Below are 14,090 nucleotides of genomic sequence, written 5' to 3'. Positions count from 1 at the left end.
CAAGTAAACCATAACTGTTAACAAAGTAATGGAAAGCGACCTTTTAAGAAAAAGTTATTTTACATTTAGCTATCTGTAACCTCAATTCACCTGCAAAATGCAGAAGTGCGTTGTTGTAAAGATCTAAGGAAACAGGACAAAGACCAACAAACTGAAAATTTCTACAAGTTTAAACAAGCAGAAAGTTCATGGCCAAATTAAGAGATTCAAGAGAATAATATTATGGGCAAAACATATTGCCCAAAGAAAAAAAATATGGCTACATTGTAAAGTTCAAAAGCCACAGTTCTGATCTTAAAAAAAAACCAGAAAATTTGCTGTAATTACTGCCCGACAAGAACTTGTATTGTTGCATGACATTTGAAGAGGCTTGATTTACCAAATTGGGGATTTTTTTAAACTTTAGTTCTGTTACTTCCAGGTTTGAGGTGTAGCTTTTTTATAGCAGTCATTTTGTTAATATGTGTATAAAATTTTGATTGTTTCAGAGATTATCTGCATTAACACAGTCTTTAAAAACAATAGGATCAACATTGGATGAAGATGTGCAGTTAGATCATTTCCCCTCATCAGAGGTATATATACTGTTAAATCATTTATGTTTGTGGGCATGAAATTTTAAGATTTCATCCATATTGGTTACATTGTGGGGATACGAATTTATGGATTTCATATGTTTGGGATTGATAGAAATTAATGGCAACTTTATTTATTTGTTTGGATTTAATTTCATGGATAGACGCATCCACAATTGAATCCCCCACATTTGTAAATTATTTCACAGAATTTAGTTTGATTAATTTGCATAAGGTTTATGAATTATTGTTAATTAAATTTCAATAGAGCTGTAGATAGAGTAATGTTTTATCATTTTAAACATTTTTTGATATTTGTTTCTCACATTTTATTAGGAGTAAGACATTCATTTAAGTTAACAGCTGTTTAAAGTCTATTGAGCGGGCAGGTGAACTCAAGCTGTTGTCATCTGTTGCGTTCTTGTAGTTCAGGTTGTAACGTTTTATCACCAAAATTCTAAGCAGAGATTTCCATGGCTCACTCACTTGCCCGTCATCAATGTGGGTTCAAAATCTTGCTTGGATTTCTTGAACTTTTCATCTGACTTAATCCCAAAACAAACATTAGACATGTATAACCTGTATTTAAATACACAAATACAAAGTCCCCTCTTTAAATTATTAAGAACTTGTCTGTGTACTTAATTCAGTGTAATCTGTTTCTGTATTTAGACAGACAACCCAGATGGTATTGAACTAGCAAAAATAGAAATGGAAAAACTTTCCAAGTTCCAGAACCTCTTCAAGGGCCTCAAATTCTTTCTGAATAGAGAAGTTCCAAGAGAGCCTCTTGTATTTATTATCAGGTAAATCATTTATGCAAAAACTGTTTTTAAATACAAGATGTAAGTTTCAAGTTTTCGTTTTGTGCAGTGAGTATAGCCTGTAAGAGAATTTACAATGTAGCTTAAATGACCTAAACATTTTGATTTTTTTTTTGTAGGACAGACTGTTTCCAATTGCTTTTTATTTTTATTAGCTCACCTGAGCCAAAGGCTCATGGTGAGCTTTTGAAACCACTCAATGTCCGTAGTCCGTCGTGGGTCGTGCGTCCGTCAACAATTTCTAAAAAAATCTTCTTGAAAACCACTGAGCAGAATTACTTCATAAAACTCCACAGGAATGATCATTGGGTGGCTTCCTTTCAAAATTGTTCAAAGACTTGAATTCCATGCAGAACTCTGGTTGCCATGGCAACAGAAAGGAAAAACTTTAAAAATCTTTTTATCCAAAACCGCAAGACGTAGAGTCTTGATATTTGGCATGTGACATCATCTAATGGTCCTCTATGAAGATTGTTCAAATTATGCCCCTGGGGTGGAAAGAGGCCCCGCCCCGGGGGTCACAAGTTTTACATAGACTTATATTGGAAAAAACTTTAAAAATCTTCTTGTCTAAAACCACAAGACCTAGGCCTTTAATATTTGGTATGTAGCATTGCCTGGTGGTCCTCTACCAAAAGTGTTTAAATTGTAACCCTGGGGTGAAAAGAGGCCCAGCCCTGGGGGGTCTCAAGTTTTACATAGCCTTGTATAGGAAAAAACTTTAAGAATCCTCTTGTCCAAAACCGTAAGGCATAGAGCCTTGATGTTTGGCATGTGACATCATCTTATAGTCCCCTATGAAGATTATTCAAATTGTGCCCCTGGGGTGAAAAGAGCCCCCCCCCCCCACTCCCCCCACGGGGGTCAAAAGTTTTACATAGACTTATATAGGAAAAAAACTTTAAAAATCTTCTTGCCTTAAACTGCAAGGCCTAGGCTTTTGATATTTGGTATGTTGCATTGCCTTGTGGTCCTCTGCCAAAATTGTTCAAATTATGCCTCTGAGGTGAAAAGAGGCCCAGCCCTGGGGATCCCAAATTTAACATAGACTTATATAGGGAGAAAAAAAATCTTCTTGTCTGAAAGTTCAAGGCCTAGGCCTTTGATATTTGATATGTAGCATTGCCTAGTGGATTTCTAACAAGATTGTTCAAATTTTGCCCCTGGGGTCAAAAGAGGCCCTGCCCTGGGGTCCCAAATTTAACATAGACTTATATAGGGAGAAAAAAAATCTTCTTGTCTGAAAGTTCAAGGCCTAGGCCTTTGATATTTGATATGTAGCATTGCCTAGTGGATTTCTAACAAGATCCCTGGGGTCAGCCCTGGGAGTCACTTGTTATATAGGAATAAATACTTAAAAAATTATCAGATCATATTTCCTAGACTGTTTAGTTATAATTACCTGATGGCCACAAGTGATTAGGGGTCACTTGTCTGTGACCTTGACCTACTGACCTACTTCTTGTTTTTTAAGTTACAGCCTTGAAATATGTATGACATGTGGTTTTGCACACCGATCTTAAAACTGACTTTCAGTGACCATGAATGTGACCTACTTTCTAATATTTTAGCATCAGTGTGCCATTTTAAACATGTGGCTTATATTACTCAGGTGAGGGATTCAGGGTCATCATGACTCTTGCTTTAATTGCAAATTAAGCATACAACCAACAAAAGCAACCAGAGTGACATAACATGGCTGCTTAATGCATGACTGCTTAAGGTAGTTCTGCACGTTTGGATCGAATTTTTTTCTACAATGTAGAATTTGATTAAACTCTAATTTTTCAAAACTTAGAATATACCTAGAAAATTCAGCAAATAAAAAAGATAGGTTCGTGTGCTTGATTTTTTGCTAGACTGATTTGAAAAATTTGGACCTCACGCAATATTTCATAATGGGAGTATATGGGAAAATCATAATTTCATAACATTTTCGCAAATAGAATTTTTTCTACAATGTAGATTTTGGTGAAACTTCTCACAGTTGTAAATAAACACATGGCCAATAATTTGGTGAAATAAAATGTATAGGTCCGTGTGCTTATTTTTGAGATATCTGACCATGATTAAAGGAAACTGGACATTTCACGTTAATTGTAAGACATTATTTTTAATTTTTTAACGTACCATATGTTTTAATATCATATTTTGGCTTTACAAATATAGCAACAGTGCCATTGTAATAAATTTACTTACAGGTTTTGATTAATTCATAAATTGATTTTCATTTCCGTACGCCGAATCCAGGCTTTATTCTACGTTTTCCGGATAGATGACGTTACGCCATCACTTCCGGTTTTTCAAACGTACAGAACTACCTTAAGACAAATTGAAATTGGAACAAACAACATCATTTAGGAAAGTTAGCTGACAGGCTGCTTAAGGCAGGTGGTTGCTTAACACAGGTAGCCGCTAACACAGGTTCAACTGTAACTAAAAAGCAATAGCTGTCCAATTTTGTATTGTATAAATTACATGGATTTAAGTTATCTAGGCCTGGTAGACAGGCACTCATAGCCTTCACTCATGTTGGTTTTCACTTCGATTAGATTCAGATCCTGTTGTGAAGCCCGTCCGCTTAGCTCAATAGGGAGAGCACAGATCTACAGACAGCGGGGTCTTGAGTTTGATCCCTGGGCGGGGCATAATTATGTTCTTTGCCACGATTTGATAGAAGACATTATGTCTGAAATCATTCGTCCTCCACCTCAGATCATTCATGTGGGGAAGTTGGCAGTTACTTGTGGAGAACAGGTTTGTACTTACACAGAATCCAGGAACACTGGTAAGGTTAACTGCCTGCCGTTATATAACTGAAATACTGTTGAAAAATGGCATTTAACCCAAAACAAACAAAAAGATCCTGTTGTGTGATGAAGTTACGACTCAGGATTGTAAAAGTATCTTGTTTCTGCATTTACATGAAATTATGCTTTGAGAAACACTCATTTGAGATGATATTTAGAATCTATTTTAATGTAGATCATTTGGAGGAGAAGTATCATGGTTTGAAACCCAGGCTGTTGGTGCTACATACAAAGAAACAGATGAGAAAATCACACATCAGATTGTAGATAGACCGTCAATGGAAAAACAGTTCCTTTCTAGGTAAGTGATATAAAATTACTCAACAGATTGTATATAAACCACAGTCAGTGGAAAAATAGTTCCTTTCGAGGTTAGTAATATAAAGTTATGCATTGGATTGTAGACACACTGTTGATGGAAAAACAGGTCCATTCTGGGTAAGTGATATAAAATCATGCATCAGATTGTAGATAGACAGTTAACAGATAAACAGTTCATATTCACCGAGATAGATAGAATACCTGCTGACTTTTAGGAAAGTGGCAATGGCATTAAAAAGAAAAAAAAGCTTACTTGTTGTTTGAACACTCTACATCCAATTTAATTGCAGATACTATGTACAGCCACAGTGGTTAATTGACTGCGTAAATGCTCAGATGATACTACCACCAGATGACTATTTTATGGGGGCAGTATTACCGCCACATCTATCTCCGTTTGTAAACGAGCAGGAAGGAGATTATGTACCTCCAGAAAAACAAGTTCTTCTCAACAGGCAGAGAGGTATAGACTCGGGTATGTAATTAAAATGTCTGACTGAAAGGTGGTTAAAATTGTATGAAGTAATAACACTTTATTGTATTGACAAGTTCTTAAAGTTACTTGTTTGAGGCCTCTGTGAGTGCTTTAGCTGCTGTATTTAGATCATTAAACTCAATACTTTCTATAGTTTAGAGCCTGCTTCAGGTAGTCGTGTAAAAAAGCCATCTGGCTGGCCTGGGGAAGGTTTAAGGTTCTATCACTTTGGAATTATGGCCCTTGAATTACCGAAAATACTGATGTCAGTGATACAGGTCTCGGTGCATGGTTGACTTAGATACATAATGGAGAAGAAATGCCAATCTAGATGATTAGGCAGTTGTGGGAGACGTGCGCTTTTCTCAAAAGCAGCACTAGTTTTGATTTAAAAATGCATCAAAACAAATACAGCAACTTGTTGATATTTCAGATGAAGAAAGTTACTGGTAGTATTTTTATTTACAAAACATTTGGTATATACAATATGATATTGACATTGAGAAATAGCAAAATGAGTGACAAATAATTTTAAATATTTCTTGAAATCCATGTTGAATTGGTTCATCATTTTTCAAGGAAATATATGCTTTACTCATTTCGAAATGCTGTTGCTGTACTTTGCAACAGTAGTTTGCAGTATTCTGACAAGTTAAAATACCTAAAAACCCTTATAAGACACACCTAAACTTACATGTGTATAGTGAGCACGTCCTGTTGTTAAATGTCCTACCATGAATGATTTTAACATATATCAGTTAAAAACTTGTCTAAATAAAATTATTGTTTAAAAGTATTTTATGTTCTATAAAAACTATCCACTTATTAAATAAATTCGTACTTTAATCTGCAGGTATAGAAGAGGAAGATTCTGACAGTGAAGTAGAATCTGGAGACAATGTGGATGATGATGATGAAGGAGAAGCAGATGCTAAAGAAAAGTCGGGTGAGGAGGAGGAGGAAGATGAGGATAGTGATGAAGATGATGAAGACAGTGATGATGATGATGAAGACAGTGATGATGATGAATCAGGTAGTAATTTAGTTAAAACACACTTGGACCTTTTGTAAAAACATGAATTTTAAAGAAAATTGCTTTTATGTCGGTCTCTTGGAAGAGAAACTCAGTACTAAAATCGTACTAGATTATGAGACTGTACTTCAAATAACTTCACCTTACACTTGGGATTTAAGCCTTACCGTGTTTGACTTTCCAGAGAAGCCTTCCAGCCTGCCTATAGAGTAATGGATCAGTAGATCACCAGTGTCGTTTTGGGGGTCAAAGGCATTGTCTAATTGACATTAAGACTGAAAATGATTTCTGATCAATAATTTGAGAATGTTTGTTCCCTTTGGCCAAAAATCTTTTGTAAGATGATTGTCTATGGTAAATAGATGGCAGCTAAGGTTTGGGAGGTAAAGATCAAGGTCACATCCTTGTTTAGTTGTTGGTTTGAACGTATTTTCAATTAATTTTGACACATTTTAATACCCTTTCTTTCAGAAGAGGAAACAGTGAAGCGGAAAAAAAATGATGAAGAATCCACACCTCCAAAAAAGAAGAAAAAGAAGGATGTAAGTAATTATTAGCTACTGTGAAATCATTTAAATTCGCTGGCATGAAACTTCGCGCAAACGTGAAAAAGGACTGTTTCGCGTGGGCTTTAATTTGCGCATTTTCAATTTTAGAAATGAAGAAATAAAATCAAAAAATAGTAATAGTGCGAAATACGCGAAAATTCGTCCTACGCAAATAAAAATGATTTCACAGTATTAGTATTAGCGGTAAATAAAATACTAAATGTATTTCTGTTTGAAGAAAACTATCCTGACAATGTAGTAGGGAGTTCAGAAGTAGTCCAAAGTTCAATCTTTAGGCAAGCTGAAGTTGTTATTACTAGAAGGAACAAGTACTCTTTATTCTTGCTCTGGAGTGATTAATTCATTAAAAAGTTAATCTAATGGGAAAGAAAAAATCTGCGTTTGTGAAAAGATGTTCATGGTATGAAGGCAAGCAAGAGTAAAAAAAAAAAAAAAAAAAAAGAGAGATTTATTTTACTGTCCACAGGAACAGAACACTAGTACAATGTCTGTGGAAGCGGGGACAATGGAAGAGGAGGATGTTAACAGACGTTTACAACAACAGACGGCAGAAGAACGACGACTAGCAGAGATGATGATTCCAAAAAAGAAGAAACGATTATACAAGAAAATCATGTACTCCAGGAAAAAGAAATCACAAGAGGTTTGTAGTGTTTTACTTTTAGTATAATATTGCAGCACTGTATAGAAGTTGTAAATGTCGCCCTGTACTTTGACTCTGTGTTGGCATTATTTCTGGTCCCTTAGCTTAAAGCCAAGGTACTTGGAGTCCATATATATTTTAGTAAAAGGATATAAATTGAATGAAATGTCAAAGTATGATTATTTTCATGTTCTTTTATTAAAAAAACCCCAACAGATTGGTGGGTTTTGGGTTATTGATTTCATTGCTCAGTCTCCATGAACTTAGAAATCATTAATGCAGGCTTAATTTTCTGAATTTTCAGTTTTAGTTAAATAAAGTATTTTAATACATAATACTAGAATCAGCCCACTTAGCTCAATAGGAAGAGCTACATCTATGGATCATGGGTTCTTGAATTTGAGCCCCAGGCCAGGTGTATGTTCTCAGTGACGATTGATAAGACATGTGTCTAAACTCATTCATCTTCCACCTCTGATTCAGGTGGGAAGGTTGGCAGTTACTTATTGAGAGCATGTTACAACACTGGTTATGTTAACTGTCTGCCTTTTACATATATAAACTAAAAAAATGTTAGAAAATGGTGCTAAAACCAAAACAAGTTTAGTATTATGCCAGTGTAATAACATTTTAATGTCAATGTCAGTTCAAGAAATTTTGATATTTCAGCATGAAATGTGATAAAAGAATCTTTCATTTATGTCCTCCTAGTTTATTATCCCCCGACGAAAGTCTGAGGGATATAGTTTTGGCGTTGTCCGTCCGTCCGTCTTTCCGTCCGTCCGTCTGTCCTTCCGTCCGTCCGTCCGGAGCCATATCTAGGAAATGGTTGGGAATATTTATTTAAAACTTCATATACATGTTCACCACTATGAGTTCTTGCGGCCCGTCAAGTTTCAGTCAGATTGCCCAAGTAACACCAGAGTTATGGCCCTTAGAAGTTTTTAGTATTAACTATATAGGGTACTATAAATATGGCAATTTCTGCATCATAACTTTTGATATATTTGACTTAGAACTATGAAACCTAAACAGAATTTAGATCACCATAATGTGGTTGTGTACACACAATTTCATTCGGATTTATTTTGTAAATTAAGAGTTATTGCCCTTTAATTGTATAAAATCCACATATTTGTACATAACAAACTTACCATTTGGTAGAATTTCATTAAATTTCTTTCATTCTTTTCCATGAACATTTATTGTAAACATGTGAAGTTGTGTACCCACACCTGGTCACCCCCTTACCTTGATCACACACCTCCCCTCACACCCCCCCCCCCCCCCCCCACACAAAAAAAAAAAAAAAAAAAAATCCTTATTTTAGATTTTTTTCAAACAAACTTCATATACATGTTCACCACTCTGAGGTTATGGGGCCCATCACATGTTCACCACTCTGAGGTTATGGGGCCCATCAAGTTTCAGACAGATTGCCCAAGTAACACAAGAGTTATGGCCCTTAGAAATTTCTAGTGTTAACTATATAGGGTACTATAGATCTATAGATATGGCAATTTCTGCATCGTAACTTTTGATATATTTTACCTAGAACTATGAAACTTTAACAGAATTTAGAGCACTATAATGTGGTTGTGCACAGACAGTTTTGTACGGATTTCTTTTGTAACTTCAGAGTTATTGCCCTTTAATTGTCTAAAAATCCACATAATTTATTTGTACATAACAAACTTACCATTTGGCAGAATTTCATTAAATTTCTTTCATTCTTTTATATGAACATTTATTATAAACATGTGAAGTTGCGCACCCACACCTGGTCACCCACTTGCCTTGGTCACACCCCCTCCCCCCCCCCCCCCCCCCCCCCCCCCCCCCCCCCCCCCCCCAAAAAAAAAAAAATTTCATTTCTTATTTTAGATTTTTTTCAAACCTTCCAAGTTGTACCATTCCCCCACCTCACTTCTCCACCCAGTCATGCCCACCACTGATCATGCATCCTCTTCCCCCCCCCCCCCCCCCCCCCCCCACCCCCCACCAACTTCACCCTTTTACCCTTTCTTTTTCATGTTTAATTTTCAATCAATATTTATAATCAGCATGTGAAATTTTGTTTCCTCTCCCGTTCCCCTGCACCCCCACCCCCTAAAAAAATAAATATATACATATATGTATATATACATATATATATTTCCATTCCTTTTTAGCTCACCTGAGCAATGCTCAGGTGAGTTTTTCTGATCGCTCGATGTCCGGCGTCCGTCGTCCGTCGTCTGTCGTCTGTCGTCCGTCGTCTGTCAACATTTAGCTTGTGTATGCGATAGAGGCTGTATTTTTCAATTAATCTTCATGAATATTGGTCAGAATGATAACCTTGATGAAATCTAGGCCGAGTTCGAAAATGGGTCATCTCGGGTCAAAAACTAGGTCACTAGGTCAAATCAAAGAAAAACCTTGTGTATGCGATAGAGGCTGTATTTTTCATTTAATCTTCATGAATTTTGGTCAGAATGATAACTTTGATGAAATCTAGGCCGAGTTCGAAAATGGGTCATCTCGGGTCAAAAACTAGGTCACTAGGTCAAATCAAAGAAAAACCTTGTGTATGTGATAGAGGCGGTATTTTTCAATTAATCTTCATGAATATTGGTCAGAATGATAACCTTGATGAAATCTAGGCCGAGTTTGAAAATGGGTCATCTCGGGTCAAAAACTAGGTCACTAGGTCAAATCAAAGAAAAACCTTGTGTATGCGATAGAGGCTGTATTTTTCAATTGATCTTCATGAATTTTGGTCAGAATGATAACCTTGATGAAATCTAGGCCGAGTTTGAAAATGGGTCATCTCGGGTCAAAAACTAGGTCACTAGGTCAAATCAAAGAAAAACCTTGTGTATGCGATAGAGGCTGTATTTTTCAATTGATCTTCATGAATTTTGGTCAGAATGATTGCCTTGATGAAATCTAGGTCGAGTTCGAAAATGGGTCATCTGGGTCAAAAACTAGGTCACTAGGTCAAATCAAAGAAAAACCTTGTGTATGCGATAGAGGCGGTATTTTTCAATTGATCTTCATGAATTTTGGTCAGAATGATTACCTTGATGAAATTTAGACCAAGTTCGAAAATAGGTCATGTGGGGTCAAAAACTAGGTCACTAGGTCATATCACGTTAAAACCTTGTGTATGCGATAGAGGCTGTATTTTTCAATTGATCTTCATGAATTTTGGTCAGAATGATTACCTTGATGAAATTTAGACCAAGTTCGAAAATAGGTCGTCTGGGGTCAAAACTAGGTCACTAGGTCAAATCAAAGAAAAACCTTGTGTATGCAGTAGAGGCTGTATTTTTCAACTGATCTTCATGAAATTTAGCCAGAATGATTACCTTTATAAAATCTAGGCCGTGTTCGAAAACGGGTCATCTCGGGTCAAAAACTAGGTCACTAGGTCAAATCGAAGAAAAACATTGTGTATGCAATAGAGGATGTATTTTTCAATTGATCTGTATGAAATTTGGTCAGAATGATTGTCTTGATGAAATCTAGGTCGATTTTGAATATGGGTTATCTGAGGTCAAAAACTAGGTCACTAGGTCAAATTAAAGAAAAATCTTGTGTATGCGATAGAGACTGTTTTTTTTCAATTGATTTTTATGAAATTTGGTCAGGTTGATTGCCTTAATGAAATCTAGGTCGAATTTGAATATGGGTCATCTGGGGTGAAAAACTAGGTTACTTGGTCAAATCAAAGAAAAAACTTCTGTATGTGATAGAGGCTGTATTTTTCAGTTGATCTTCATGAATTTTGGTCAGAATGATTGCCTTGATAAAATCTAGGTCGAGTTTGAACATGGGTCATCTAGGGTCAAAAACTAGGTCATATCTAAGAAAATGCTTGTTTTATCGCAAGAGACCAATTTTTTGGTCCAATCTTAATGAAAATTGGTCAGAATATTTGTTTCCTTGAAATCACTAGGTCAAACATGTTTTACACTGTTATGGAGTGTTTCTTAGGTGAGCGACCTAGGGCCATCTTGGCCCTCTTGTTTTTTTTTTTTTTTAAAGTTCAAACCTTCAACATGTTAAGTTGTGACTGCACAAACCTTGCCCTCAGCCATGTTCAAGATATCTTACCTGTGTTCTCTTAAGGAAACTGTCCTTTTAAGTTCAAATGTACATTTTAAACAGCAACACCTGGTGCCAAACCACTCGAAGACAATATTTCGTTCCAGTTAAACTTCAAGCTCATATTTCAATTAACTGCATTTAATTTTAAAAGCTAAGCTTATTACAGTAAGCATATCCCATTCAAAATAAATTCTTTAGTCAGGATCAAAGTATCATACATTTATTATATACTCTTTAATTAAACATTTGTTTTCTGTTAAATTGATTTTGACTAATGAAATTATTTGCTTCTTATTAACATCCTTTCACTTTTTGCTGGATATATCTTTTTGCCATTCCTTACCACAAACCCTTTCGGCGGGGGATACCAATTCATCCAATTTGCTTGTTGAACTTGAATAAAATTGATAAAATGCTCAGCAGACCCTCAAATTTTATTATTTAATTAAAGACACTGGTGCAATATCTGCTGTGTCTGTAAGACTTAACTCAACAAACTGGTTTTCCCACAAAGGTTTTGTAAAAGATATTTGTCACTATAGCATGTTAAAAATGAAATGATTTGTAGTGATTATAGGGTTCTCCATGGCCGAGTAGTTAAGATTGCCGACTTTGAACCACTTGCCCTTCATCGATGTGGGTTAGAAACTTCACTTGTGGTGTAGAATTCATGTGTAAGCTGGCTTACAGAAGACTTGGGGTTCTTCCTTAGTGCCCGCCCATGCGTGAAATAATGCCAGAAGGGTCCTCTGCCATCATCGAAGCTTGAAAAGTCACCATATGACCTGCATTCATAATAATGTGTGAGTGTGACTCTAAACCTTACAAATAATAGAACAATGATCCTGTTTCCTTTTCTATCTATTTCAGGCATTAAAACTAAAACAGAAGAGACATGCAATAGACAAACAACAAAAACTAGAAAAGAAGAAACAAAAAGTCTCACAATAAATTTGCAAACAGTAAATTTGTAGTTGTAATAAAATGTGATAAAACCTGTAAGGATAGTATACAAAGATCTGTATATTTAAAAAATATTACATGGAACATCTTTTGAATGCTGTGAAATATGTCAGAATATTGGAAACAGTACAACTATTGGACATTATTAGGAAGCAGTTAAACTTGTACTGTAACCCATCTTGCAGCCACATGTTCACATATCAGATGCAAGTAATGCATTTGAGTATCTGTCAATTTCCATTATGAAAAAGAAAATGGGGAATTGTTGGCAAGTTTTAAAAATATATGCTATGATATGACACCCATAGTGTTAGAAAACAGATACTGGTTTGAACAATGTTGATACACCTCATGTCTAAACAATACTAACAGTTCATTGTATTAGCTGCTGTATTGCAAATAAGACCGTTACAAATACCTTATACTATATGGACAATTGTTTGCCTTGCTAATAGAATGGAACAATTCCCTTGTTCAACAGTGGCAGCTGACTTTGTAGCATGCATTATTGATAATGTTTGCCTATCATTGTTTTCTAGCCAGGATAATAAAGTCGTGTCTTGGAACACTGCTGTGCCATTGGTTAATTTGAAAACTGTACTCGGAAGCAGCCCATCAAATGCTTGAGCTTTGAGACTATAGTCTCCAAACCTTGGAAACATTTGCAAAGGAAGTTTGTAATTGTTTAAAGATGAGGATATCTTGGAAATTTATGTCTTGGTTCATCGTTCAAAAAACCACATACCTGTATATTATTTGTTGACAATGCTTTATGAAGAAATGAAATGATTTTATGTAAGAGCTGGCAGTTTTTCCTTTTTCCCTAATTTAATGTGCATGATAGTGTGCGTCTGATTGAAGATGATGTTGAACAATTCATGATGTTCTCATTTACAATCCCTTATCGCTGACGTCACTCATGATGTGACTGAAGGACACTATACAATCTCCGTAGAAACTATCTTCAAGAAATGGAAGTTGCACCCTGGTGTTCTTTAGTTGTTGTACTTGTAAGATACAAAACTTGAGCCCTCTACACCAAATTCACATTTTTATTCACCCCCTCCCACCCTTTGCGAGTGGCATATAGTATTCGCATGGTCTGTCCGTCAGTTCATTCTGAATTCTTGTCCGGTCTGTAACTTTTATCATCCATCAAAGGATTTTAATATTACTTGTCGGTCAACATGGCTTTTTTCCTGCCGTGTCTTGGAACTCAGCCATCTATCTAGTGGTTTTAATATTATTTACCATAAATGTTCCCCATAATCAGGCAATGTATAGTGGGCAAACCCAGATCCCTAGCTCAGTCACGCTGAGGTCAAAGGTCAGTAGTGTTTTTTTTTTTAGTTTTTGGGGAATTGTGACGCGATGCATAAGGGGAAAATTGCGTATTTTTTTCAAAAATAGGGGAAAACCACAACCTTTTTGGACGGGAATGGGGCCCTAAAAGTCACTGGCAACACATAGACCCCTAGCCCAATGGTCAAGGTCGCACTTGGTGGTCAAAAGAGCTAGTTTTTTTCTTGTCCAGTCCACAACTGTGTCATTGTTGTAGCGATTTTAATATGACATGGCACAAGTTTCCCAGAATGAGACAATTTGTCATGCACACACCCAGACCCCTAGCTAAAAAGATTGCGGTCACACCGAGGTCAAAGGTCAATAGGGGTTCCATAACATACAGGTTTAAAAAAAAAATGACCAAACATTTACCTATATATTACATTATGTTACCACTTCCATTCAAATGAAGCGACGTGGGGGACATGCACTTTTTCAAGT

General features: G+C 36.0%; 1 protein-coding gene across 2 annotated transcripts in view; it reads left to right on the top strand.

Moving 5' to 3' along the window:
- Positions 1–13,106, top strand: part of LOC123534143 (pescadillo homolog) — a 29,930-nt gene extending 16,824 nt beyond the window's left edge. Inside the window, exons 9-16 of one of the 2 annotated variants that reach the window (XM_045316237.2) lie at positions 489–575; positions 1,248–1,381; positions 4,385–4,510; positions 4,821–4,993; positions 5,859–6,038; positions 6,510–6,580; positions 7,074–7,250; positions 12,213–13,106. In XM_045316237.2, coding sequence (XP_045172172.2) covers positions 489–575; positions 1,248–1,381; positions 4,385–4,510; positions 4,821–4,993; positions 5,859–6,038; positions 6,510–6,580; positions 7,074–7,250; positions 12,213–12,293 — 1,029 coding nt within the window. In that variant the 3' untranslated portion in view covers positions 12,294–13,106. Of the gene's footprint in view, positions 1–488; positions 576–1,247; positions 1,382–4,384; positions 4,511–4,820; positions 5,006–5,858; positions 6,039–6,509; positions 6,581–7,073; positions 7,251–12,212 lie in introns of both variants that reach the window. The other variant, XM_045316236.2, reaches the window with a different exon arrangement.
- The last annotated feature ends 984 nt before the right edge of the window (positions 13,107–14,090 follow it).

This window comes from Mercenaria mercenaria, chromosome 12, assembly GCF_021730395.1.
Source record: "Mercenaria mercenaria strain notata chromosome 12, MADL_Memer_1, whole genome shotgun sequence".
Classification (NCBI taxonomy): domain Eukaryota; kingdom Metazoa; phylum Mollusca; class Bivalvia; order Venerida; family Veneridae; genus Mercenaria; species Mercenaria mercenaria.
This window is presented reverse-complemented; position numbering and strand designations above follow the sequence as displayed.